The sequence below is a fragment of the Cheilinus undulatus genome, linkage group 23 (genome assembly GCF_018320785.1).
Source record: "Cheilinus undulatus linkage group 23, ASM1832078v1, whole genome shotgun sequence".
NCBI classification, from domain to species: Eukaryota; Metazoa; Chordata; class Actinopteri; order Labriformes; family Labridae; genus Cheilinus; species Cheilinus undulatus.
Window position 1 is genome coordinate 14,551,948 of NC_054887.1, and position 24,799 is coordinate 14,576,746.

General features: G+C 39.4%; 2 protein-coding genes across 7 annotated transcripts; one reads left to right on the top strand and one right to left on the bottom strand.

Annotated features, from left to right (window-relative positions):
* Window positions 1–1,317: 1,317 nt before the first annotated feature.
* On the bottom strand, window positions 1,318–6,950 carry nfyba (nuclear transcription factor Y, beta a). 3 transcript variants are annotated; one of them, XM_041780878.1, is made up of 7 exons: window positions 6,824–6,950; window positions 3,928–4,018; window positions 3,715–3,845; window positions 2,843–3,040; window positions 2,583–2,661; window positions 2,388–2,452; window positions 1,318–1,898 (listed from the first exon to the last, which is right to left on the bottom strand). In XM_041780878.1, the coding sequence occupies exons 2-7, from the start codon at window positions 4,016–4,018 to the stop codon at window positions 1,866–1,868; spliced, it is 597 nt and encodes a 198-aa protein (XP_041636812.1). In that variant the 5' UTR covers window positions 6,824–6,950; the 3' UTR covers window positions 1,318–1,865. The 3 variants fall into 3 exon arrangements, with proteins under 3 accessions (XP_041636812.1, XP_041636810.1, XP_041636811.1); XM_041780876.1 differs by having other exon boundaries at window positions 2,388–2,467; XM_041780877.1 differs by lacking the exon at window positions 6,824–6,950 and adding an exon at window positions 6,526–6,780 and having other exon boundaries at window positions 2,388–2,467.
* On the top strand, window positions 6,840–24,518 carry LOC121505491 (thioredoxin reductase 1, cytoplasmic-like). 4 transcript variants are annotated; one of them, XM_041780875.1, is made up of 16 exons: window positions 6,840–6,952; window positions 8,130–8,220; window positions 8,850–8,989; window positions 9,495–9,567; window positions 10,594–10,710; window positions 10,893–11,035; window positions 13,364–13,476; window positions 13,622–13,847; window positions 13,929–13,956; window positions 15,391–15,488; window positions 15,980–16,056; window positions 16,146–16,302; window positions 16,893–17,000; window positions 17,107–17,202; window positions 19,223–19,357; window positions 21,352–24,518. In XM_041780875.1, exons 3-16 carry the CDS (start codon window positions 8,900–8,902, stop codon window positions 21,415–21,417), a joined length of 1,527 nt encoding a protein of 508 aa, XP_041636809.1. In that variant the 5' UTR covers window positions 6,840–6,952; window positions 8,130–8,220; window positions 8,850–8,899; the 3' UTR covers window positions 21,418–24,518. The 4 variants fall into 4 exon arrangements, with proteins under 4 accessions (XP_041636809.1, XP_041636807.1, XP_041636805.1 ...); XM_041780873.1 differs by lacking the exon at window positions 6,840–6,952 and adding an exon at window positions 7,258–7,419; XM_041780871.1 differs by lacking the exon at window positions 6,840–6,952 and adding an exon at window positions 7,258–7,419 and having other exon boundaries at window positions 8,130–8,210.
* Window positions 24,519–24,799: the final 281 nt, after the last annotated feature.

A 24,799-nucleotide genomic window follows, 5' to 3' on the forward strand; every position in this document is an offset into this window, starting at 1 on the left:
TGAACTTTAGCAAATGTAGTTAAGCTAACATAGCTGCTCAGATAAGTACCTACTTAGCTTACATAGCTGCTTTGTGAGCTTAGCTTCACCTACCTAAGATACATAGCTTTGCTGGCTATGTAGTAGCTACATTATCTATAGCAAAGTTAGCTTTAGTAAATGTAGCTATGAAGATAACGTACCTGAAAAACTTACATAGCTGCTTTGACTATGTAAGACACATAACCTCATTATCTATGTAGCTCCTTTATCTAAAGCCAGTTCACTTTCAGAAAAGACAGCTAAACATATTGTAGCTAAATAATGTACCTACAAATCTCATATAACTGCTTTGTGAGTCTAGCTTTCACTGCGTTACCTACATAGCTTCATCAGCTATCTCTGTTATCTAACCTGTAGCTATGTTAGCTTTAGCAAATAGAGATAACAAAAGATAACATATCAAATAAATAATGTAACTTGAGCATACATAGCTGCCAAGTAAACATACCTGTAGCTATGTTGGCTATATAGCTTCATTGGCTACGTAGCTATTTAATTAAGTCAGTTGTAGCAAAAACAGCTTAAGCTAGCTTAGCTATTCAGATAACATAGCTACTTAGAACATGTACCTACAAAGCTTACATAGCTGTTTTGAGCTTTAGCTCTAGATACATAGCTTCACTAGGAACATAGCTGTTATCTATAGCTTAGTTAGCTTTAGCAATGTGAGCTTTAGCAAACATAGCAAAAGCAAACTAAGCTACACAGATACAATAGATATGTAACTTAAGTAGCTTTGTGAATTTAGTTTTAGCTCCATAGCTTTGTTAGTTACATGGCTCCATAGGCTATGTAGCTCTGTTAGCAGTGTAGCTCAAGAATGTAGTGGAGCTATGTAAGGTATGCCAGAATATTTTCATGGAGGACAAGCTTTTTTTTCCTGTAGGCAGACTGTTTACTCGGCTGTCTTAGAAATTTTGTTATCCAGTTTAAAAGGTCAGGATTTTGACTTTTGTTATCCTTTGCCTTACCTTAACCCTTACTCTAAACGGAAGTTAAAACTTATTTTATTTCAAAAGATTTTGCCAGTACTTCTTTAAAGTCTGTGAGAGTGGCCAAGACAAGACAACATGGTATCATCAATTGGTTCGTAAACAAGGATTTGAAGCCCAAAATATGAGCTTTATGCTTTTTGCAATCTTGATTTTAAGAAACATATTTGGTATTACAATGACCCCCTTTCTTTACAACTCTCCACTGTGCAGTAAGAGCCTAAGTCTTTGTGTCTGGTCAGTTTAGTTAAACTGAAATGCAAACTGGAACGGTTTGATGTGACCAAAAAAAAAATTATAAATTCTAATTTAATCATCTCTTTTGAATTTTTATTCAAAGGATTTACATAACATTAAAGCACATGGTACATATTGTGAACTTACAAAAAGAGCTGCATGATCTGATGAGAAATATCAACATGGCTTCTCTCACTTCAAACAGAGAAGACGTTCAAAAATAAGCTTCCAGTACGACACTTCCCTTCAACCCCACCCACCCTGAACCCTCCTGTCCCAAAAAGATGAAAAAAGCATAAAAGCAAACACATTAACACGTATGCACAAAAAGGATCCAACCACTAAATAATGTAATAATAAGACTAGCCTTTAAAATAAAGCCTCGATTTCCCAGCTGCTCTGGATTCCCTCCAAAACATTTGGTACCTCACATCTAGAAACTACACGTTCTACTCAACAGGTAGTGATTTCTCTGTACATGAGGGTTTCTGCACACGTCTCTCCCCCCCATCCTCCCCATCTGTCTGATCACCATCACCCTGTAGGGAGTGTTGGAGCACGGGCCTGGTACGGAGCCGCTGTGTTCAGGTCTCGTCATGAGAACTGGATCTGCTGTACAGTGGGAATCTGAAACAAAGAAATACAGCTTATTTAGAAACGAGGTGTAGGAATTTCATCACACTCCACAAACTATCTTGTCTGTTAAATTTTTTTTCAAGATGTTAAAATCGATTATGAGTTGAAGACAATGTCATGGTGGCACCTACAAAGTCACTGTCATTTGTTGTAGTGCCATTTCTTTTGGGCCATTTATACCTTTAACCAAACATCCGTTTTAGGTGTTCAGATACCAAGTTTTCTGTGCTTGGTAGGTGCATTCACAAAATGCATTAACTTTGCTATCTACCTTCCACAGCCAGAAAGGGATTTTATCATCAACTACCAAATGTATCATAGTGACATCATTTTAAATGTACAGCATGAGCATTCTAAAAAAAAAAGTGTCTGTTTTTGCAAAAAGAATAGATCCTCTGTTGAAGCTTATTGGAACATTTTTAACAGGATTTGTCAATGAGTTAAGCTGCTGATGCAAAATAATCCCAGCTCACAGTTTACCTGTTGATATGAGGTGGTGTACACCATGACGTTCTGCTGCTGACCGTCTGCAGTGATAATCCCAGCTGGAAGAGGATTTGCTGATTAAAGAGACAATATGTATTTAATGAGAGTAAAGATTAAGAATTAAGACCAGAATTGAGGCCCACATAGAAGGGGACAAAGTTTAAAAAAAAAATCAGCATTCAAACTTACAGAAGCTTTCGTCTGTGAGATCCTCTCCTAGGCCTTCTCCCACTGACACTCCTGGAATTCCTTTCTCACCCTTCATTGCCTGGAGAAACACCAGAAAGAGAAAAAATAAGTTTTCATTTTCAAAACTCTGACTGAAGTCCATAGTTTTTAGGCTGTATAAACAATGATTATTTGATAAATCATCATTTGATTGAGGCTACTGGTGTGATATGATTGTGCTCCATGTTAATGCACCATCAGGACCGCTGAGTGTATCTCACCTCTCTGAATTTCTGCAGGTAAAGCTTCAGCGGCTCCACGTACATATCGAAGCCGAGTGTGGACATGGCGAACAGGATGTCCTCCCCGTTGATGGTCTTTCTCTTCTCCTGGTGGCAGCGTTCGCTCGCCTCTGACGTGATGAAGCTGATGAACTCACTCACACACTCCTGCACACACTCCTTGGCATCTTTTGCAATCTGTGAAATAACAACAAAAAAAGAAAATTACAGAGAAAAGTTGTGTTTAAGGACAAACTTTAATTTTGGCTGGCCAAAGAACATTTGAAGGTGATCGGAGCTACTTTTAATTTTCATCATATTTTAGTTACAAATTATTACATATATTAGAATAACAGAAGCTAGTGGGCATTCACACTGATTAATTATACACTTTGGGAGTTATTAAAGTGAAACTCTGGTACTTCTAAGCCCTGGGCTAAACAAATTTTGGTGTTTAAATGACTGTTTGGTAGTACATGTTCTGTTGCATCAGCCAGAAGCTGCAGCTGATGCAAGAGGCTGTAAAGACTGAAACAAAATGCCTACAGGCAAATATTTTCAGATCACTTCTGCCTTGATCTGAGAGTCTGTGTGCTGTTGGTGTTCTGAATGCTTAAGGAGACCCACATCACCTCAAGAAAGGGAATCAGCCAATATGGCTAATGACAGACTGATAGCTCTTCAGAAAATGACCAGTTTTGCTGTCCAAGCATCATTGAAAGGAGAATTGTGAAAAAAACCTGACCCACACAGAACCCCATGCACATCTTCTATTTTCCTAAGTTACAACACTATAAATTTATATAAAACCACAGGAAATCAACACTTAGCCATAAGCCAGTGTTTTTTTTTAATACACTTCTCTCACTTACCTTTCCAGTCTGAGGAACAGCGTTCTTCATGATGCGAGCCACGTTGGCGATAGGCAGATAGATGTCCTGCTCCCTGAAGTTCTCCTTCACTCCACCATCGTCGTGGTCGTTCAGGCTTTCATCTGCGTCATCTCCAGGAAGAAAAAAAAAAAACGTAGATTCAGCTCAGTTCAGTTAAGATATGTGATGATCAACACTGAAGCCAATCCTCACCATCTTGAGACTGAAGAACGTAACCGGAGGCCATGTACTCTCCCGTGATGCCCAGCTGGGAGGCGTCGGTGGTTGAACTGTCTCCGTCCATCTGCAACACAAGCCCACACATAAACACATCTCATTTGGTGAAAGCTTCAGCAAAATTCCTGCAAAGCCTTTAAGTGCCACTTATCATAAATGCAGTCTAGGGAGTCACACTGAAGTTGACTTTAGAGTTCATGCACATTAAAAATATTCTAAAAAAGTAGACATACTTATTTAGTCCCTGAGACAAGCTTTCATGAATTAAACTTGACTTTATGTGCTGATCAGATCATTTAAAGCACTTCAAAGCTTTTACTGCAGACTTAAAAAAAGAAATAAGAAAAATAAAAAAATAAGAAAATAAGAAAATGAATCATTTCCTAAAAGAAAAAATCGTTGAATCTGAAGCTGTTTTGATGGTGCTTTCTGCACTGCTGTACCAAAGCAGAAATTAGTTTTTAAAGCAGACTCTTGACCTAAAAATTGTCTGTTAATTTGCTCCAGGTAGAAACACGATCTAATAGAGGCAATCTGTCAAGCTGCTGGTGTTTTTGTCAATAAAAATCAATCACAGATTCTTCATGCAGGTTGGTAGGGTTCCTAAACTTCTGCACTACAGATGCATCCTTTTTGTCATGTTATGGTCACTATATACAGATGCAAAGCATCTAAAGGATCTTTATGGCCATCACCAGTTCATTATCAGCTTTGTTGCAATTAATCAAATGCCTATTTAAAGATTATGGTTTTGATCCCATTCTGATAATTGTGCAAGAGATCCTGATTTCCTTTTCTACCAGGATTTGGCGTCTGCCCTCTGTGGCACCACTAGTCTCGTGTTGGTTCAGGCAGACTATGGAATCAAATGCTGCCATAGAGATCAGCTGGTGGCCAGCTGATTTGCTCCAAGCACACCAATCGCTAATCACTCCTTACTTATACTGCTTTTCCCAGGCTATGCTGTGCCACTCTCTTTGCAAGCTGCTCTTACAACCCTCCTCCACCCCAGCTCCTCTTTCATTCTGCTTCTGACTAACCAATGTCATTCTGTTGTCATTGATGCCTGCTCTGCTGTGGGTTTTTTGCTTCTTCTCTCCCTGCCTTGTGCTTTCTTTACCAACATATATAGAGCAGAAATGTGAGCCGTCCCTGCTTAATGCTTTCTATGTAGTCCCATGGAAGAGCAGGGGATCCTCGAACAGCCACACCACCAAACATAGATAACAGCTATAAGTGCATCAGTTTAACATTGGTATCGACCGATATCTGCCCTGCTGACAAACATCTGCAATTGGCAAATAATGTGGCATAAACAGATACCAGTAGCCAATGTTTGTCTGGCAGAGGAAGTCACCTGCTGGAAAAAACTCTGTTGTCATGCTCAAACATGAGACAAAATGTTGGCATGGTGTGTTACACTGAATGGCGACATTAAATGAATTTAATAAATTAAAGACGTATCTCTATTTATAATACCTCAGCAGTGTCACAGGCTGATCGCCTCTTTGCCACACTGCACTGATGCAGTATAATGTCCAGTATAATGTCGATCTCACATTATTACCAAAGTATGCAGCTCTACAATGAAAGCAAATTGGACTTGGCTGATTAGGTAGCTTCTTCTGCCTAATAAAAAAAAAGTTTGGACACAACAGATGGAGATCTACTGAAATTGGTTCCTGCCACATTATCTGCCAATGGCTGGCGGATGTCAACAAAACCAATTTTGGCCAGTGTTAAACCAAAAAGCTTGAAATGTTTTACTTTATGTGTAATGAATCTGGGATATGTCAAAGTTTCACATATTGAATTACAGTACATAAAAAATAAACTTATCCATTGTGTTTTTGGGAATGCACCTGTATTGCGCATGTCAACCTGACAAAAATGATCAATTTTAATGTCATGTATACACGAATGGCGGTAGCTGTTTACAATGAATATTTATATGTAATAATTTTGTATTCCCCAGGAGCACTGAGAGTAAGGTAGCATGTATACTGCTTCGTTTCTCTGTTACCATAAATAACTGGCGTCCACAGCTGACCTCATTATTCATAAGCTCACCGACTTGGCAGAAAGTCGGGTCTAATATCGTTATTGTGCCAAATCACATTCAAACGTTACATTAAATTTTAAAAGTACTACCTGGTATTGTTAGACAGACGGTTTTATTATTGGATACCTAAGACGAAACGGTTGCTTTTGGTGCACTCTCTCCTTGATAGCACACGTATTATTTGCCAAAATGCATTATAGGGTGAATTCAGTAAAAGCGAGTCACAGTGATAGAGGAGCAGCTGCCTGCAATGGTGTGGTTAGCATTACAACTGAACGTGTAAATAAAAACCAGGACTGGTTAGCCAGCTGTTGTGGTGAGGTCAGTTCTCTGAAGCTAGCACGTTGATGTGTGTTTAGCTAGCATAAGCTAACACGCAGATAACCGCCGTGAGATATTAAGCTAACATAAGCTAATGTAAAACGACAAAAGGAGCTAGCTGGCATGTTTGATGTATTAATGCAACTACTAATATCAGGAAACTGAATAGAGGCTGTCCAGCGGGCTTTTACCTTCTGTAGTTAAACTATTCAGGTACATAGTGCCCCCTGCACACATTTTCATTGTAAATCCAGAGTAACTGGCGCCCAGAGAGACAGCGTTGGCCTGTTCTTTGTCGTGCAGAGCAGAGAGACGTGGCCGGGGCCGAAACGTTAAATAGTATTTTTTAAAGTTTCGCCCGCTGGATACTTCCTGATGAGCAGCCCTCATTCACTCAGACAACAAATAAAAAATCAGACAGAGACGGACATTTCCATTCGAGCTAACGAGAAATCGGTTAGCAATCATTGGCCGGAGCCAGGCACAAACCTGCAATGAAGCCCTGGTTGGTTACCTTCCTGAGACGGCTGTTTGGTTGGACAGAAAATGGCTGCGAAAGGACCAGTCCCAGCGCGGAGCCGATGCTGCAGCACCAACAACTGCCGCCAGGGGGCTGTGGTGAGTTCAGGAGATCACTGTAGGCTCCGACAGCAGAGCTTCACCATTGACGTTACGATGGATACTAAAACCTGAGACTCTTGAATTTAAACATTGATCGTGTTGCCGATTAAGTGTGTTTGGATATTCTGTAATTACAGCTGTGTGCTGTATTTAAAACTCTAAGCACAATTTTTCGCGACCCTGAAACAAACGAAATATATCGCAATTTATACTAACAATTCCTACATCTATGGTAGCACGGGAACGCATCTCTTCTAGCCTAGTTTTCTTCCAAATGTTTGCTTTGTAGAAAACTACTCATGTTGTTCCTACACATGCTCTTTTGGACACCCAGTCCTGACGGCGACCGAACTGCTCATTTTAAAGGACTTTGTTGAATTTTGAAGCCGATAAATGCGAAGGAAATTGATCATACAAGTGCAAACATTGCACCTAAAGTAAAGCAATACTTTCACCAAAGTAAGGTAGGCTGTGTCATCTTTAACACTCTTTCCATCCAGCATAAGTGCACTTTAATTAGTAACTTAAATTATTTGCGGATTTTATGTACTTTATAAGATCTATTTCATCTGTTTGGGGTGGTAAACGTGTTACTCTTATGCACAGCTGTTGAAAGTAAGCTTGAAATTTAAAGGAGTAACCACGAGATGTCACCATATCACCTTGAAAAATAAAAAACTGAACTCTCACATTGACAAGTATTCATTATGCTTAGGTTCCTCCCATTTTTCTTGATAATTTCTGAGATGTTTCTACACCTTGACTGGAGTCTGCTGTGGTAAAATAAACTGAGTGGAAATGATTTAGAAAGGTACACACCTAGAAGGCCTCACAGCTGAGAGCATCTCAGAGCAAAGCCAAAGAGGTCTAAGGAACTGCATGCAGAGCTCAGACAGGATTGTTGCTAGGCACAGATCTGGAGAAAGCTATAAAAGGTTCTGTTAAACTCAAAGTTCAGTGAAGTTAAAGCAGGAAGAATGTTTCTACTAATGCATTAGTCAACAATAGCTCCTATTTCTCCCTTCTTCAATTCTTTCTCTCTTCCTGCTCTGGTGATCAGCTGATTATGGGCGTTCACTCTCTTGGGTACTAAGCTAATCAGATTCCACCACAACATTGTTTGACCAATCATCATACACCAGTCATATTCTAATTCTGTCATTCTCTGTTTCAGTTAGTCTGTCGTTTCACTGTGGATGCTGAAACCCTCCTCCACCCCAGCCACCTCCATTCAGTTCATCAGCATCTTTTCAAGGTCCTCACAGGTCTTCTGCTCATCTCATCTTTTATACCTCAGTCTCCTCCAATTTGAATTTTTCAGAATTTAGCAGAAGTTTTCGGTAATGTCTTGGAAGTTTTAGGGGGTTTAGGGGGATATTAACGTTTTGGAAATCTCTCATCATTTTCAAGGGAATTTTCAAAGACCTCCAGAACTTTCAGTGAATAATTAGTTCATACTTGGCCGTACTGACTGAATTGATCCCTACCAACTGGACTATAAACACTCAAAATGTATTAAAAAAAATAAGACAGTAAGATTAGATTGTTGTCCTCCTATGCAGACATCATTGTTTGGTGAAAACTACTTTCTGTCCAAAGACGGGGTTAAGGTTTTTATTTATCAGGTCCACCTATTCTAAATAAATTAGAGAAACTAAAAATGCATCCCAAACAAAAGCTTGGATCTCAGGAGATTTTAGTACAAAACTGTTTTCTTGCCATCCTAGCTGATGTTTCTAAATGTAATCGTGAAGTGAAAGAGTAGTAAAGAATTAATTCAGTCAATAAAAGCTGGCTGTCGTATGAGGTTAGTGCCATCAAGACTGCAGTGAGGAGCTCTGAGGTCAAAGTCCTTCCTCTCTGACTGTGTCTGTTTTTCATTCTGTGTTTCCAGGACTGACAGCAAAGGAAACTTTTCAGTTTCTGGATCTTCATTAGTGAAACATGGAGCCACCGTCGGGGCCCTCGCCTGGGCCTTATGACTACGACCTGCTGGTTATTGGAGGAGGGTCAGGAGGCCTGGCTGTGGCAAAGGTCAGCTCTGTTATTCATCCACAGTGTGCTCAGTCTTAGTTACAGTTTGTAGATTTGACTTTGACTTGTGCAGCCATGTGAGCTTTCTTGATATCCTTTGTTCAAGTCTTAATATTAAGTTTTGAGATATGCAGTAAAGCACAGAATACACAATCTAAAGAAGTAATTTGAACATGTTTTATTAAATAGTTTTTAATATTATTTTGCTTTATTTTTTAATGGACAATCTGTCACTTCTCTCCTATAATTACTGCTAATCTGGTCAGTGAACGCACACATTACCAAAGCATTGCTCCGATCATTATCATACTAATGGGTTTATGCTAATAGTCTGATATGTGAGCAGCTCTACAGTAGAAGTGAGCTGAAGGAGGCAGGAGCTGCGATTGTTGAAGAGGACAAATACTTAACCCGTTTCAATATTTAATCTCTCTCTTCCTCTTGTGCTGTCTGACTCTGTGGCTCTCATTTATTCTGTTTTTTTTTTCTGCTCTTGCTCTGTTAGGAAGCTGCAGGGCTGAGGAAGAAGGTGCTGATCCTTGACCTCGCCGCTCCCTCTCCACGAGGCACGATGAGGGGTGAGAGTTTAATACCGGGAGTCTGAAGAGTCGGGCAGAGTGATTATAAATCATTTCTCTTCTCCTCCTCTTCTGTGGCTGTCAGCCTTTATACTCTGTGCCCTTACCCAGCTGTATCGTCTCCTTAAATGTGATTAATGAATTCCACTTCTCATTTTAGATTCTCATATCTTCTCACTTATGTCCTCTGTTCTGTAATATTTTTCTTTGCAAAGTCGTTTTGATGGCCAGTGTCCTTTCTTAACCATTTTTTTTTTACCAGTTTCTCTCCTCCCTTGCTTTCTCTTTTTCCTGTCCATTTTTTTCTTAACCTACCTCTCCTAACCTAATCTCACAGTTTTATTTCTCCTACTCCATTCCACTACCTTTTCTTTCTTTCTTTTTCTTACTCTTACATGAATCCCATGTTTCTTACCATTTCTCAAATTCACATTTCTTTTTGTTCTTCCTTTCATTTCCTCATTTCATTCCTCTTCACTAATTTTTAACTAGTTTTGTTCTTTCTCATTATTCTTTCCTTTCCTTTCCCATTCATACTTTTCCTCCCCTTCTTGACCTTTTTGTTTCCTTTCCTTTCCTTACCTTCCCGATTCATACCTTTCCCTCTCCTTCTTGACTGTTTTGTTTCCTTTCCTTTCCCTGTTCATTCTTTTTCCTCCCCCATCTTGACCTTTTTCCCTTTCCTTTCCATTTTCTCCCTTTCCTTCCTTCCCTAGCCTTTTCATTCCTTTCCTTTTCATTCTTCCCCACTTTTTTACCTTTCCTGTCTTTATTTCCTTTTCATTATAGTAACTTCCCCATCATGTCTTTCTTTCCTTCGTCTCTATACCATCCCTGTCTTTCCTCTTCCAATGTTTATCCCCTTTGTTTTTTCACATGACCTTACTCCCTCTCCTCTCTTAGACGTTCCTTTCCTAAATAATTTTCCAACTCTTTTCTTTCCCTTGAATAATTTTGCCATTGTATATTTTTAATCTTAATTCTTCTCAACTTTACTTTTCTCTCTTCTTTTTCTCTTTCCTTCAGTACTTGGAGGCTCCAGTCTCAATGTGGACAATGTCAGGAAGTTTCTACATCATTCAGCGCTTCTGGGAGAAGCTTTTCACGGCACTGAGAACTTTGGCTGGAAGACAAAAGAACATGGTGATTGGAAAGTTATTTCATTCACTGTATAACCCCAATTAATGATTGAAATCTTTAAACCAAATGGAAAGAATAGAACAGCCTGAGTCATTGCTGCAATAAAAATGCATGAAACTTCAAAGTCTCTTTATGTATTTAATTTAATTGCTGTGTAATAATGTGAAGATTTTTGCCTCCTTCAGTGTCTCACAGATGGATGGAGCTGATGGAGGCTGTTAAGGAGCAGATGAAGACCCGCAGTGAGGAGCTGAGGAGGGAGCTGAAGAGAAGTGGAGTCTTTTACCTGAATGCTCGTGGAGAGATTGTAGCACCTCACACAGTCGAGGTCTAATACCCTATTTTACACTGTGGCATTCATAAAGGGGTCGTTTACTATTGGATGGAACTTTATTACTTTCTCCTCCATTTTTCTACAAATATTGAAATAATACATTAATATGAACAGTCAAGTTTTATTAGGCAGGAAGGAGAGAAAGAAGCTGTGTGATTCAGCAGCAAAAAGAAATATTAAGATTTATATCCTACATTACTCTGAATTTAACCACTCTGAATGTCAGTGAATATGATACATTTTTTTGTCCAATCCTGAAGTGGTGTTTAGAGATTTAGATAATAAGTCGAGTTGCACAGCTGTCCTGTGGAAAAATGCAAACAGTCTTTTCATCTGCAGATATTATTTGAATTCGTACATCAGTTTCCACCCACGTGTGCTCTGCATGCTCATGGGCACAATGGGAACGGAAAAGTGCCCAAGCCCTGTTTTCAAAATTAAAATCTGCAATGAAACTGCCAGATCTGGGTGCATTTGGCAAAGCTTTTGCAATTTACTAAATTAAGTTTTAAAGGAGATGGTGCTTTGATTAGATATGCATAAAACCACTTTTCTCATGCACCCAAACATCAAGAATTAATTTCTCTAAGTGGAAAAAAGCAATCATTGTTCTCTCTGTTTTGCCAAAAATTCCATTATAGTGTTTTTGGTTGTTTTTATACACATACAGTACTTTGAGAAAGTATTTTTCCCCTTTCAAATGCTTTTTTCTTTTTTTACATATTTGCCTCACTGAAAGGGGTCTGGGCATCAAACAAATTCAAATTTTAGACATTATTTAAGGGAAAAGGCCGTCCAAACCTACCTGGCTTGATATGAAAAAGTATTTGCCCATATTTGTTAAATCATGAATTAGCTGTGATTAACCACATTTTTTTTAACATTGAATTCAATTTCACAATCATGCCCAGGCCTGATTACTGCCAGACCTGTTGAGTGAAGAAATCCCTCAAACAGAATCTGTCAGACAAAGTGAAGTCAGCCGCCATCTCAAGAAATTTAAGAACAGCTGAGAAACAAAATCACTGACATCCATCAGTCTGGAAAGGGTTAGAAAACAATTTCTACAGCTTTGAGACTCATGCAAACCAGGGTGAGCGCAATTGTCCACAAATGGAGAAAACTTGGAACAATGGTGAACCTTCCCAGCAGTGGCCGGCCTACCAAAAATACTCAAAGAGTGCATTAGTAACTCATCCAGGAGGTCACAAAAGAACCCAGAACAGCATCTAAAGACCTGCTGGTCAGTGTCCATGATCCAACAATAAGAAAGAGACCAGGCAAAAATGGGAGAGTTCCAAGGCCAAAACCACCGCTGACCAAAAAGAACACAAAGCCTTGTCTCACATTTGCCAAAAAAACTTCCCCAAGACTTTTGGGAAAATATTCTGTAGACTGATGAGAAAAGTTGATTTTTTTAGAAGGTGGTACCCCTTTACATCTGGAGTTAAAAGAACATCGTATCAACAGTCAAACGTGGTGGTAGTGCGATAGTCTGGGCTTTGCTTCTTTAGGATCTGAACAACTTATCATATTTAATGAAACCATAAATACGCTCTCTACCAGACAATCCTTAAGGAGAATGTATGGCCATCAGTTTGTGACCCCAAACTTTAGCGCACTTGAGTTATGCAGCAGGATAATGATCCGAAACACACAAGCAAGTCCACCTCTGAATGGATTAAAAAATGAAGGTTTTGGCTTGGTTAAAATCCAGACCTTTAATTCAATTGTGATGCTGTGATCTTAAGCAGGCCGTTCATTTTCCAAAACCCTCCAATGTGGCTGAAGAACAACTCTTCAAAGATGAGTGGGCCAAAATTCCTCCAGAGCGATGTGAAAGAATTACTGCCAGCTATTGCAAAAGCTTGCTCTGCAGTTGTTGCTGCCAAGGGTGGCACAACCAGTTATTAGGTATAGGGGGCATATATCTTTTCATATAGGGCCAGGTAGGTTTGGGTGGCTTTTTCCCTTAATATTGCTCTTGGTCTGGTTATTTAGAACTAATCTTTGCACTTGTATTTATGCAGTTTCTTTTTATTCTAAGGCACATCTATGAATACATAAAATGAGACTTGAATATATAATAGTAGAAATGTATTTGATAGGTACACAGAAGCGAAAAAGCATCCAAGCTTGGCAAATTAGTCAAAGTATAATTATATAATCAGAGTCAGGGTGCAACCAAATGCTTAAATTCATGTCTTTTGTAAATATTTGTTTCATCTAAAGTGTCTAATGCATACTTTTCATTTTGTGTACCAAAGGAGAACTGTTCCCACAGTAGTGCAAGCTGATTTTTTCCCCTTATTTTGTCAAAAGGTGACAGAAATGAGTGGAAGGAAGCGGCAACTGACTGCAGAGACTCTAGTCATCGCTACAGGAGAACGACCTCAGTGCCTGGGCATACCTGGAGACGAGTTCTGCATCACCAGGTAAAACGCAGTGACCTTTTGTGGCTCAGATTAAGAGATGGAAAGAGCTATCGCTTCACAAAATGGCTTGTCAAAATCCTTCAATACTTTCTGATGAGGCAAAAAAAAAAAAAACAGATTGTAATTGTTTTCTCTTATCTCTTAGTGAGGATCTGCTCTCCCTGCTTTACCCCCCAGGTAAGACCCTGGTGGTGGGTGGATCCGCAGAGGGACTTGAGTGTGCTGGCTTCATGGTGGGCCTGGGCATGCCGATCTTCGTCATGCTGCAGCCCGACCTGCTGCCGGGGTCCGATAAGAAAATAGCTCAGAAGATAGAGAACTTCATGATGAATAATGGAGTGACCTTTCTCTATCACTGTTCACTCAAAAAGGTACTGAGGGAGACTAAAATAATAGCCTGTATGCCCAAAGATGTCATGTTTTAATGAAGTTTTTTCTTTTGTCTGTTCTAGGTGGAGGAGTTTGAAGACTCAGCTTCAGGTGAGCTGATCAATCAAAAACGTTTGTATTTGTTGTTATCATTACTACTAATAGTAACTATTTTTTTCTTTTATTCCTCATTATTTAAGGGAAAGCCTTATCTATGTTTGGGACCACAACAAAGACCAATCCAATAAAGAAATGGATTCATAGTCTTGTACTGTAAATGTGTGGGTGTGACAGTTAGATGAGTTATGGGTTAAGGCATCGGTTCCCAACGCTTTATTCTAAGGGCCGCCCCTACTTGCATCTAATAAAAGCTAAGCACTCCCAGGACCCACATGGAAAAAGAAGAAATCAATTGGAGTCATTCATTGTCAAATCCAAACATGACAGGCCAACAGACAAGAATGATAAACAGCATCTGTTAATTTTCAAGAAGAAAACTCAAAATTCTTAAGTCATTAATTTACATGAAAAAACTAGATGTCTTTGAATTTTAAAAGTCTTAAATGTGCATCAACAAAAACTTAGAATTTTTGAGATTAAAAAGCTGAAAATTCAACCTCTGTTTTCAGTTCTCATTAATTTTTTACTTTACAATGTTGTAAATCTACAATTTTCCAACCTTGAAATTTACCCCAATAGGGGTGCCCAGACCCTAGCATTAGTTCATGCAGGCCACAGTAGTCATCCACCCAGCCATGATCAGCTAAAGGCCAGCTGATCCTAAGTATTGCCTCCCAGCTCCAACAGCAAATCACATACTTCTCTTTAATCTGTGCTTGCATTAATGCTAATGCCTTATGCTTCACTTTATTGTATTCAATATACATCGACGTAAATGTATCTATTTGAATGAGGGTTTCTAGCTATGCACTCCCTAGAAAGTCAAAGCATGCTGCTTGACTAACCCAGGGAGCATCTTTTGAGCAGAGCCTTATTTGCCAATGGTTCTCAACTGGTTGTGCCTAAGGACCCACAACTACCTTCTTTATTTGATATTTTGGGAAAATCAGTTTTTTCATCTAGAGAAAAGGACATAAATCTTTGATTTGGTGGGAAAACAACCTACTTTTACTCGTTATTATCATGAAATAAGTGGAGCAAAACTCATGGATGCATGTGTACTTTGGGCTTCCATACATCGTATAACTTGGTCATATTTTTTCCTTCCAGGTACACATCTGGGACCCTCTCTGAAAACAGCTCCACCACTCACTTCTGGGCCATTGACCACCTAGTTGGGAAACACTGTATTGAAGATTTGTATCTACAGTAGAAACCAAATAGATTAAGACTTAGTTACAGGCAAAGTTACAAAAACTAGACTTATGCATTGTTTGATTTTTGCAGAATTTGTTGATGTCTGCAGGTTTGACTTTAGGAAGGGAAATTCAAGGAATTTACCTGCTATTGCTATAAATTATAAAAGACCTTGAATTACAAGTTGAATTCAAGTTTCTTATGTACCTTTTATTGTTTTTTCTAAAGGCCATGAAAAAGCGGCACAACATCAGGCATCCAAGAAGAGAATTCGAGTGACCTTCACAAACAAGGACAACCAAACCAAAGAGGAGGACTTTGATACAGTATGTCATCGCTGTCTTATTAATCACTTTGTTTCTGTTTCTCTTGTGGTTTTAAAGAGCATACAATTTGTCTGTTTCTGGTTAAAAAGCTCCTTATTCTTCTTCAGATAGGTTTCTATCTGTAGGAGTGTTTACGTGACACAGTCAGATATGTGCATTACAATCTAGATCCGTATTCGCACAGGATTAGTATTACCTAGGGACCTCTGCAATTTGTAAATTGCACAAGAAGTCTATGTTTTTAATCCCCTGTGAATCAACCATGTCTGAATTTGAAGCGTAAAGATACATGGCAAATTCCCTACCATATTTCAGCACACAATCGGAGGTCCACAGGTAATACTAATCCCATGCGAGTAGTGCTTAGGTCTGTAAGAGGCCAAAACAACACTGTTGTATTTTTAATGAACAGGTCACAGCTATCTCATTTAGGGTTGTCTGGAAAGAGAAACCTGTGTTTGAACCACGTCTTCATGTGTTTGTGCTCGTAGGTGATTCTCGCTGTGGGAAAGAAAGCCTGCACTGAAGACATAGGTCTGGAGTCTGTTGGCGTGCAGTGCAGACAGGAGTATGTTTGGTCTCTCTTCTTTTATTCAGCTTCTGTTTTCTCAAAGCTGGTTTTGTTTAAGGTTTTGTTTATTTTTATAATGTGTGCAGAACTGGAAAAATCCTGGTGAATGAGAGGGACCAGACCACTGTTGATCACATTTATGCCATCGGATCAGTGCAGCATGGACGCCCTGCCACTACAGGCCTCTCAGTGCATGTTGGGATGCTGCTGGCACATAGGCTTTACAGAGGAGACAGCCTGTTGGTATGCACTTTGTTAATACCTATTTATAGATTGTAGTATTATTTTTAGTATACTGATTCCTGATTTTACATGGGTGAGCTAAATGTGTAAAAATAAATAAACACAAATAGCATGTGAAACACCAAGAGTATTTTCTTGTTGTGAAGTGTGAAAAAGTAAGTCAGGAAATTTTAGCAAAAATCAGTGTTGCATGTGTAAAACTTTTTATGCTGTGCACTTTTTTGAAAGGGAAACAGCACTCTTTGTTTTGTTGTCTAAGTAACTGCTATTTAGAATCATAATCCTAAATACAAAAACAAACTTGGTTCACGACATTAAACTTGGGTATTTTACATGCATACACTGGTTCTGCAAAGTAAAACCGCTGTGTGGAATCTTGTGAAGAGGGCAATCAACCAGCTGCTCCTGGAAAAAACACCTTTTAACACAGAGATCCATGTCTGTAGGGGTCATCTCTGTAATTCTGACAGACACTTAGAAAATCTTATAAAAGAGAAGCATGGAGCTCAGGTTTAAAGAATCTCTACACCCCAGTGTTTCAGGTAAGACCACAGAGATCTAGCTGATTTCATCTGATTTATCTTTGACAGTGTGATTACACCAATGTGCCCTCTGTTGTGCTCACTCCTCTTGAATACGCTGCCTGTGGTCTCTCTGAGGAGAAAGCCAATCTGACATTTGGAGAAGACAACGTGGAGGTAAACTCACACTACACAAACATACACCCACACAAGCATGTGTGCTTCAACAACAAAAAAAACCAACATATTTTCTATCTCTTGAAAAATATCTTTTATGTTGCAGGTGTATCACAACTACTACTGGCCTCTGGAGTGGGAGCTTCCTGCCAGAAATAAAAACTCTGCCTATGTTCAAGTTGTCTGCCATATTCCTGATAAGGTCTAAAATTGCACTTACAGCACTCATGTTACCCTGTTAGACAAAAGGTCAAAACATCATTGGAAAAATTTGATTTGATAAAAAGCCTTAGATCTAAATATATGGCCAGAAATTTGGCTTTTATCTTCACTTTTACATCTTGAGAATTGATTAAAACTGTAATTCGTGGGGGTAACTATAATTTTCTATTTCAAAGTGCTGCTTAATTGATGTTTTGGTCTAACTTTGAAGATGGCTGTCACAAATAACCAAAGCCATCTACAGACATAAGTATTTTGTGCAAGCCTCAGCTGAAACATTCTCACATATTTTTGTTTTTCCCTGGATATATTTTGTCACAATGTCACAAGTTTTGTATGTTTCTAGCCTCATTATTCCTCCTACCTCTTGTAATATATTTAGCTCTATCCACAATTGTCTTGGCATCTCTCGAGATGACTGCATTTCAGAGAGCGCCTCTGCCAAGCTGCTGATAACTGTGTTAATATCAATGATCTCTGCTCATCAGTGATAATTATCTGTGTGTAAATTACTTTTAATGTGATCCCTAGGACATTTTAATTGCACTTAATTCCCCGTCTGCAATTAGTGATTAGGATTGAGATACTGTAGCCCTCATTAACACTAAAGTAGCTTTTAAAATCAGTTTATTTAAATGGTTTAAATTAGTTCAGGTGTAGATATTAAAAGCCAGTCTGGCGGATCTGATTCAAACTCACTGCAGACATTATTCTTAGGAAAAACATTTACACTAAAATTAAAGAACTCCATTTATTACATACCCCAATGGTTACATCAAAACCCAATGGTTTTTGATGATTAGACACAATGGAGAAATATCAGGAGTTTTAAATGTCCAAACAACAGCCCAGCCATAGCGTTTCATTAAACAAAGATTTTAGTCATGCTTATAGTCAACCAAATTAATAAAGCCAGTCATGCAATAAACCAACCAACCAACAAACAAACTAAATAGTCAGAATAATGAACCAACCAGCCAAATCTCCAATCAACCAACCAATTAACAAACAAATCAAGCAACCAACAGACCAGGCATGTTAAGAAATCCAACCACCAAACTAACCAAACAAAAGCATATCTAACCAGCCAACCAACCATCCAACCTACCGAACAGCCAGCCATCAAACCAACGAATCAACTCAACCAACCAACTAACCTGAAAACCAGCCATCAAACCCAAAACAAACAAAGTAAACATATTAATGGATTCTTTCTCTAATCCCAACAGCAAGAACAGACCAACCAACCAGCTAGCCAAATGACAACCCAGCCATCAAACTAAACAACCAACGAACCAGAAAACCAGCCATCAAACCAACCAACTGACCAACCAACTAACCAGAAGGCCGGCCAGCAACCCCAAAGCAAACAAAGCAGACATCATATCAACAGCTCTTTCCCTAAATCCAACAACAAGAACAGACCAACTTATCAACCAACAAACCAACCAGCTAGCCAAACAACAGCCCAGCCATCAAACTAACCAACCAACAAACCAAAACAAACAAAGCAAACATTCAATCAACACAACTTCCCCTGAAGTCACTAACAAGCCAAATAAACCAAAATCAAAATAAACAATCAACCAAAAACTTATAAACCCACCAACCACCTGCAAAAAAACAAACAAGCCAAACTAACCAATCAACCAAACAACCTACCAACAAGCCAACCAGCTACACAACCAGTCCCACAACCATTGAACCAATACATGTTAATTATTTTTATTATTATATTATGGTGATATTGGGCCAAGTCATCACAAAAGTCTTGGGATCCCTTACTTAAAGAGCATGTCTAGACGATGTCATTTTACTTATAAAAATCCAACATTGATTCACCATGGGCACAGCACTTGGCAACATGTGGCAACAGTGGTGAAAAAAAAAATATAACAGGCAGAGGCTGCGAGGATAATGAGACTTAATAGACAACAACCATTGTGATTGGATACTTAGAATTCATATCAATCTGTATAAATACTGTTTTTTTTCAACAGGAGAGAGTGGTTGGTCTCCACATCTTGGGCCCTAATGCTGGAGACATCCTCCAAGGTTTTGTTGCAGCAATGAAATGCGGTCTTACTAAAGAACAGCTGGACGCCACAGTGGGAATCCATCCTGGGTCAGCTCAGGTCAGTATTTCAGATTACTGCTGTGATTCAATGGCTATTAAGGTATAAAACTGCTGCTTTTGACACCTATTGATTTCCCCCTTGTTAATGATATTAGTCCATTGTCACTTCCTTGATTTGCTGTCACAGTCTGTGCTAAGGCTCAGTGCTGAGAGGTCATTTTTGAGCGATTGCTGTGTTCAGTCCTTGATAAAGCTCAGCAGTCTGGGGTCAATGCCAGAGCAGCACATTCAAATGAGTTTCCTCCTCTGATCACCGCCCGCCTGAATAATTCATGATCGATATTTAATAAACCTTGTCGCTCACAGCCCCTCCCAGTGGAGACTGACCCCTCAGTACATGAGTGGGTTAATGTTTGACATTTTCAAACTTAATTAATCAAGCATTCATTGGCTGTTAAATAGAGGTCACTAGTCCTGGCAATAACAGGGGGGGTTGAGATATTGGTTAATGGCCGGTCAGAGATCCCTGTTGGACTGATTGATTGAATGAATTGATTGCTCTGCAGGGTAAGGGTCCTGTAAGTATGAACCTTGTATTGACTGAATAATTAGAAGTGCAGATTTCAAACTTGTTTATTCCTGTCATTAATTCTCTTAAGATGCAGAAGTTTTTGTAAAGATATTTTGGCATCCCAATAGCCTATTCAAAGTTTCACAATAAACTGTGTTTGTGAAATCACTATTAAAGCAACTATATTTGATTCTTCCACCATGAAATAGTAGTTTGTAAGTTGATCTATTGGTACAGTAACATCCAATGGGAAGAAAGATGTCTACTCATTTCCACAGAGGGCTGTTGTTGCCTACTTTCTGCATTATTTAATGTTGGCAGGTGGTGGCGGTTCTCTTGCAAGAAGTGTGTATGGCTTTATAGCACTAGTTCACGTACCAGCCTTAAGCTGAAGGGAAGCCAGTTAGCCTGTCTCTGTTAATGGTTTATTAACAAGCATACAAATCTTCACCAAAGAGTTGTCTCCCTTTAATTCAACTTTAGAAGTTTTAAGCCTTGTAAGCCTCTCTAAAATAGAATTGAATAATTTTCAAAACTTTGAATTATGAAAATTCAGTGAGTTTTGGCTTCACTGTGGGCAGGGGCCAAGCCCCACTGGAAAAGGAAATCAGTATCTCCATAAAGTTTCTCGGCAGATGGAAGCATGAAATACTCCAAAATCTCTTGCTAGATGGTTGACAGCATTGACTCTGGACTTGATAAAGTACAGTGGACCAACAGCAGAAGATGACATGCCCCCCAAACCATCACTGACTGTGGAAACTGAAAATACTGGACTTCAAGCACCTTGGATTTTGGGCCTCTCAGATCTTCCTCCAAACTCAGGGACCTTGATTTTCAAATGACATCAAAATTTAGTTTCCCCTGAAAACAGGACTTTGGACCACCAAGCATTTCTTTTTCTGTGGTTCAGAAGTTACTCGACACCAAGAACATGACACTTCTAGCCCATTCCCTGGACCCAATTAATCCAAAAGCAATTAATCCATTGTAGCATGAATCTGAACATGACAAGCTTTATGTTATAAAGGAGGAGGATGGGGTGGAGGAGGTTAAGCTTTGCCAGCAGCAGCAGTGTGGTGCATCAGCATTAATGCAAGCAGGGATTAGTGAGAAGTAGACTGCTGTGCTGATAGAAAGAGCTGTAATTGGCTGTGGGAGCTGGGAGGTGATAATTAGGATCAGCTGGCCATCAGCTGATCACGGTTGGGCGTATGACTACTGTGTCCTGCATGAACTAATGCTGAGCTTCATATAGTCACAAAAGAGCAACATGCAGCCAGATATCTCATATCGTCGGAGCCTTATTTAAAGGATAACATATTTTGTTTTTTTCGCTTAATGGTGCCAAAAGTTAGAAATGTTAGAGGACAAATTGAAGAAGGACTTTCCTAAAATTGTTAACTTTCTTGGTATGGTAGAGTCTCCTAAAATGTTGCAGAGTTCCCATAAATGTTTCCATTTCTCTCCTTTCTGCTCAGGTTCTCACCTCTCTGACCCAGACCCAGCGGATGTCTGAGGCCTTGATGATGAGGGGCAACTGCTGAGGTTAGCCCCCTGCTGTCAATCACCGCTGCCTGGAGCAACAGCGGAAGACAGCAGGGGAGTGCTTATGTTCACCCCCAGGAGGGACTGCAGCAGAACAGCGACCTGACTGTCCAATGACGTCCTCACCTGAAGCCAGAGTGACAGGCGGGTGAGGACCGATGCTCTGCTGCTGAGACACTTCCTGTTTGTATGGTTTGTTTTCACTTTTTATGAATAGATTACTTTGAAATACACAGTCACATAAATGCATTCTAATGGCTTTTAACTGTAAAGGCGTTGAGACGCTCCCTGAGGTTCTGCCCCTGAAAGCCTGTGTAAGCTTGAGCTGAGTTTTTAAAGGCTGCAGGAGAGTGATAAGACTCAGGGGTTTGATGCATTTACATGCAGAAGCTCAGACTTTACGCAGTTTTTATTGCTTTGGTTGAGCCTCGGGGGTTTTACAGCCTTAATTTCATGTAATGAACTAGACGAGGATTATAGAATTAACCAAATTAATAGTGTTTATCGGTGAATGCTCGGCTTTAATTGATGCATACGGTGCCTTTATTGCGACATTAGGCAAGAGTTCCTGCCGCTTTCCCTTGTTTGCTTTCTCTCTTTTATATTCTCTCTCTGATTCAGCGCCGCCAAGCAAAGCAACTCCCTTCAAACAACTGTTGAATATTCATGCAGGATCATTAAGTGAAGTGTCTCATACAAATGAATGCAGGGACCGGAGTGCAGATATTTTTAAAAGCACGCCGCTGACCCTCTAAGTTTCCTGCACCACCTCTGCTCTGCACTCTGCATTTAAATCAGAGATCTTCATCTGCGAGCATGCAACATGGGCGTGCCTCATGCAAGGGCATCATTTTCATTCTCTGGGTGTCTTTGCAGCTTTTCCACGAGTGCACGGACTCCCATCCGTTCCATGTTAATGTCTCTCGCTGCCATGTGTCACCTCCTGAGCAATGCAGATGCAAATTTTTGATGATTTACCCTCCAGACCACCTTCTGATTCACTCTCTGACAGAGCTGCTTGTGTAAGGAAGACAGATCTCCTAATTAGAAAAAGTGCACAGGACTGTGTCTCTTCTGGCATGTGCCTGAAAATGCCATTAGAGCATAATTCGATCAAAGCGGAGAAGCTTCTGTGACTTTGTGAGAGTTTCATGGCAAGGTTAAGATGCTGCAGAGAGGTCTATCTATCACTGCCTGCTGGTCTTGGATCGAGTTCAGGAATCAGGAATCTCAGATGACCTCTGTGCAGTGAAAGCAGCTGCCACTAGATGGCACTGAAGCTGTATGTGGAAGAGGCAAACAAACTTACTAGTTTCTCACAGCTGGAGAGGTAATGGAATACAACTGATTCAGAAATGAGTAAAAAAAGGATATTTTCTCTTCCACCACTATTACTGATACTACAGCTGCTGTAAATAACAGTTACTGTGCTCTGAAAAAGTCTTAGCAAAGTTAATGACCACCCACATTAATAATCAGCCTCTTTGTGAAGATACAAACACAAATCAGGGCTCTCAATGAAAACAGAAACAATGACAAAGACAGTATTGGTAGAATCATAGCACCTCTATATCCTCCGATAAAAATGGACTCCATAATCGAGACAAATTTAAGGAAGCATGGGCACAAAACCTGCAGCCAATGGCAGAGAATTATCATGGATTTTCAGAAGTAAGCAGCACAAAGCATGACTGAGGAACAGCAACAGAATGGCAGCTTTCAGCAGTACTCTCCAATCCAGTGCCAAAACGTTCATTTGTTTGCAAATTAGAGCACTGGTTCCCAACTTCTTTTCCTTAGGACCTCCAAACCCACATCTAAGAAAAGCTGAGCCCCCCTAGGGCCCATGTGGAAAAAAGTACAAATCAATTTTAATTGTTTTCATTGACAAAATCCAAACATAACAGACGTACAGGCACTTGTTCTTGAAAAATATCTATGTCTAAAATGTCCAATATTATGAATGTGTATTAGGGCCACTCTAGGTAAAGAATAATAAAGAGGATGTTTAAATTTCAAGAAAAACGTAAGAAATATCAAGCTTAAAAAGTCACTAACTTACGAGGCAAAAAATAGAGATTTTTAACTTAACTTAAAAATCGGAAATGTACATTAACCAGTATGTAGATTTTTTTTTTGGATTAAAAAGTCAAAAAATTGAATCAACAAAACAAATGGCTGCCAAATGGCAGACACTTAATATTATATTCAAGATTTCAGCATAATACTGACAAATAGCAATAATATCCAAACTCTGATGTCTCTTTGAATGTTGGAACAGCAAAGTGTGACACATTTCTGTTGCTTGATTTGTGCAGGGAGATGTATTTTATTGAAGGAGGGCTTACTTTGAGTGAGAGGAACTGAGTATGTGTTTTGTCTCATGCCACATGTGCCAGGTTTGTGCCTCTTGTACTTCTGAACTTTTCCCATTTGTTGCAACAAAGACATCTGTTTCTTATTCATTATTGTCATTTATTTTTTTCACCTCATGAAAATTTGGCACAGATTATGGAGTTGTCAGAACTGACAGTCTTCGTTTGGTAAATTGGATCATAATAAGCACCTGATATCTGTCGTCATCTGAGACCCACAGTGACTATTTGACCCCTACCTGCCAAGCAGCAAAAATACTCTTTATGTTCATTGCTGCCCGTTTGATAAAGCTCTAAGTGAACTTTTTCAGACCTAGACCCAGGAGATAAATGCTATCCAGGAGGCTAGCGCTAATACTGCTGATACACAAGCATGCTTTGGTGTTAGTAGCACAAATATTATTAGCAGTCATTTTAGGAGAGTCTATCGACAGTGCCTTTTAGGAGCCCAGCCACTTCTGTGGGCAGGCTTTGGTTCCCAATGCAGCTCTTGTATGAAAAACATCTTGAAAATGAGGGGAAATTATGCAAAAAGATCCACTTTTTGGAAAAAGAGTGCTCTCCCCATTCTCCCTGGAGGACTTTGGGTCTGAACTGTGATCCTTTGGAAGATGTTTTGGGGAGATTGTAAAACAAAATCCATTTTGATCAGGTAAGATCAACAGGTGATTCTGTGTCTACTGGGAAGATAAGACTCTGGAGTCAGGGACCCTACAAAGAACAAAGAGGAATTTAAGGATTTTTGAATACATTTTAATTTCTAAGTTTTTGTTTTTGCTAAATGTCCTTTCTTTATTGCTTTTATGTAATATATGTCATTTTTAATGATTTTAATGGCCCTTTTTAAATAAAAAGGTTATGTTTTTAACTATGTGAAGCACTTTGGATTGATTTGTGTTTGATTGTTCTGTATAAATAAACTTGCCTTGAAGTGAATCTTTTTTTTATAATTACCGCTCATTATATTTGTAGAAACACCTTCAGTCTGGTGAAAGTGACCACTAAA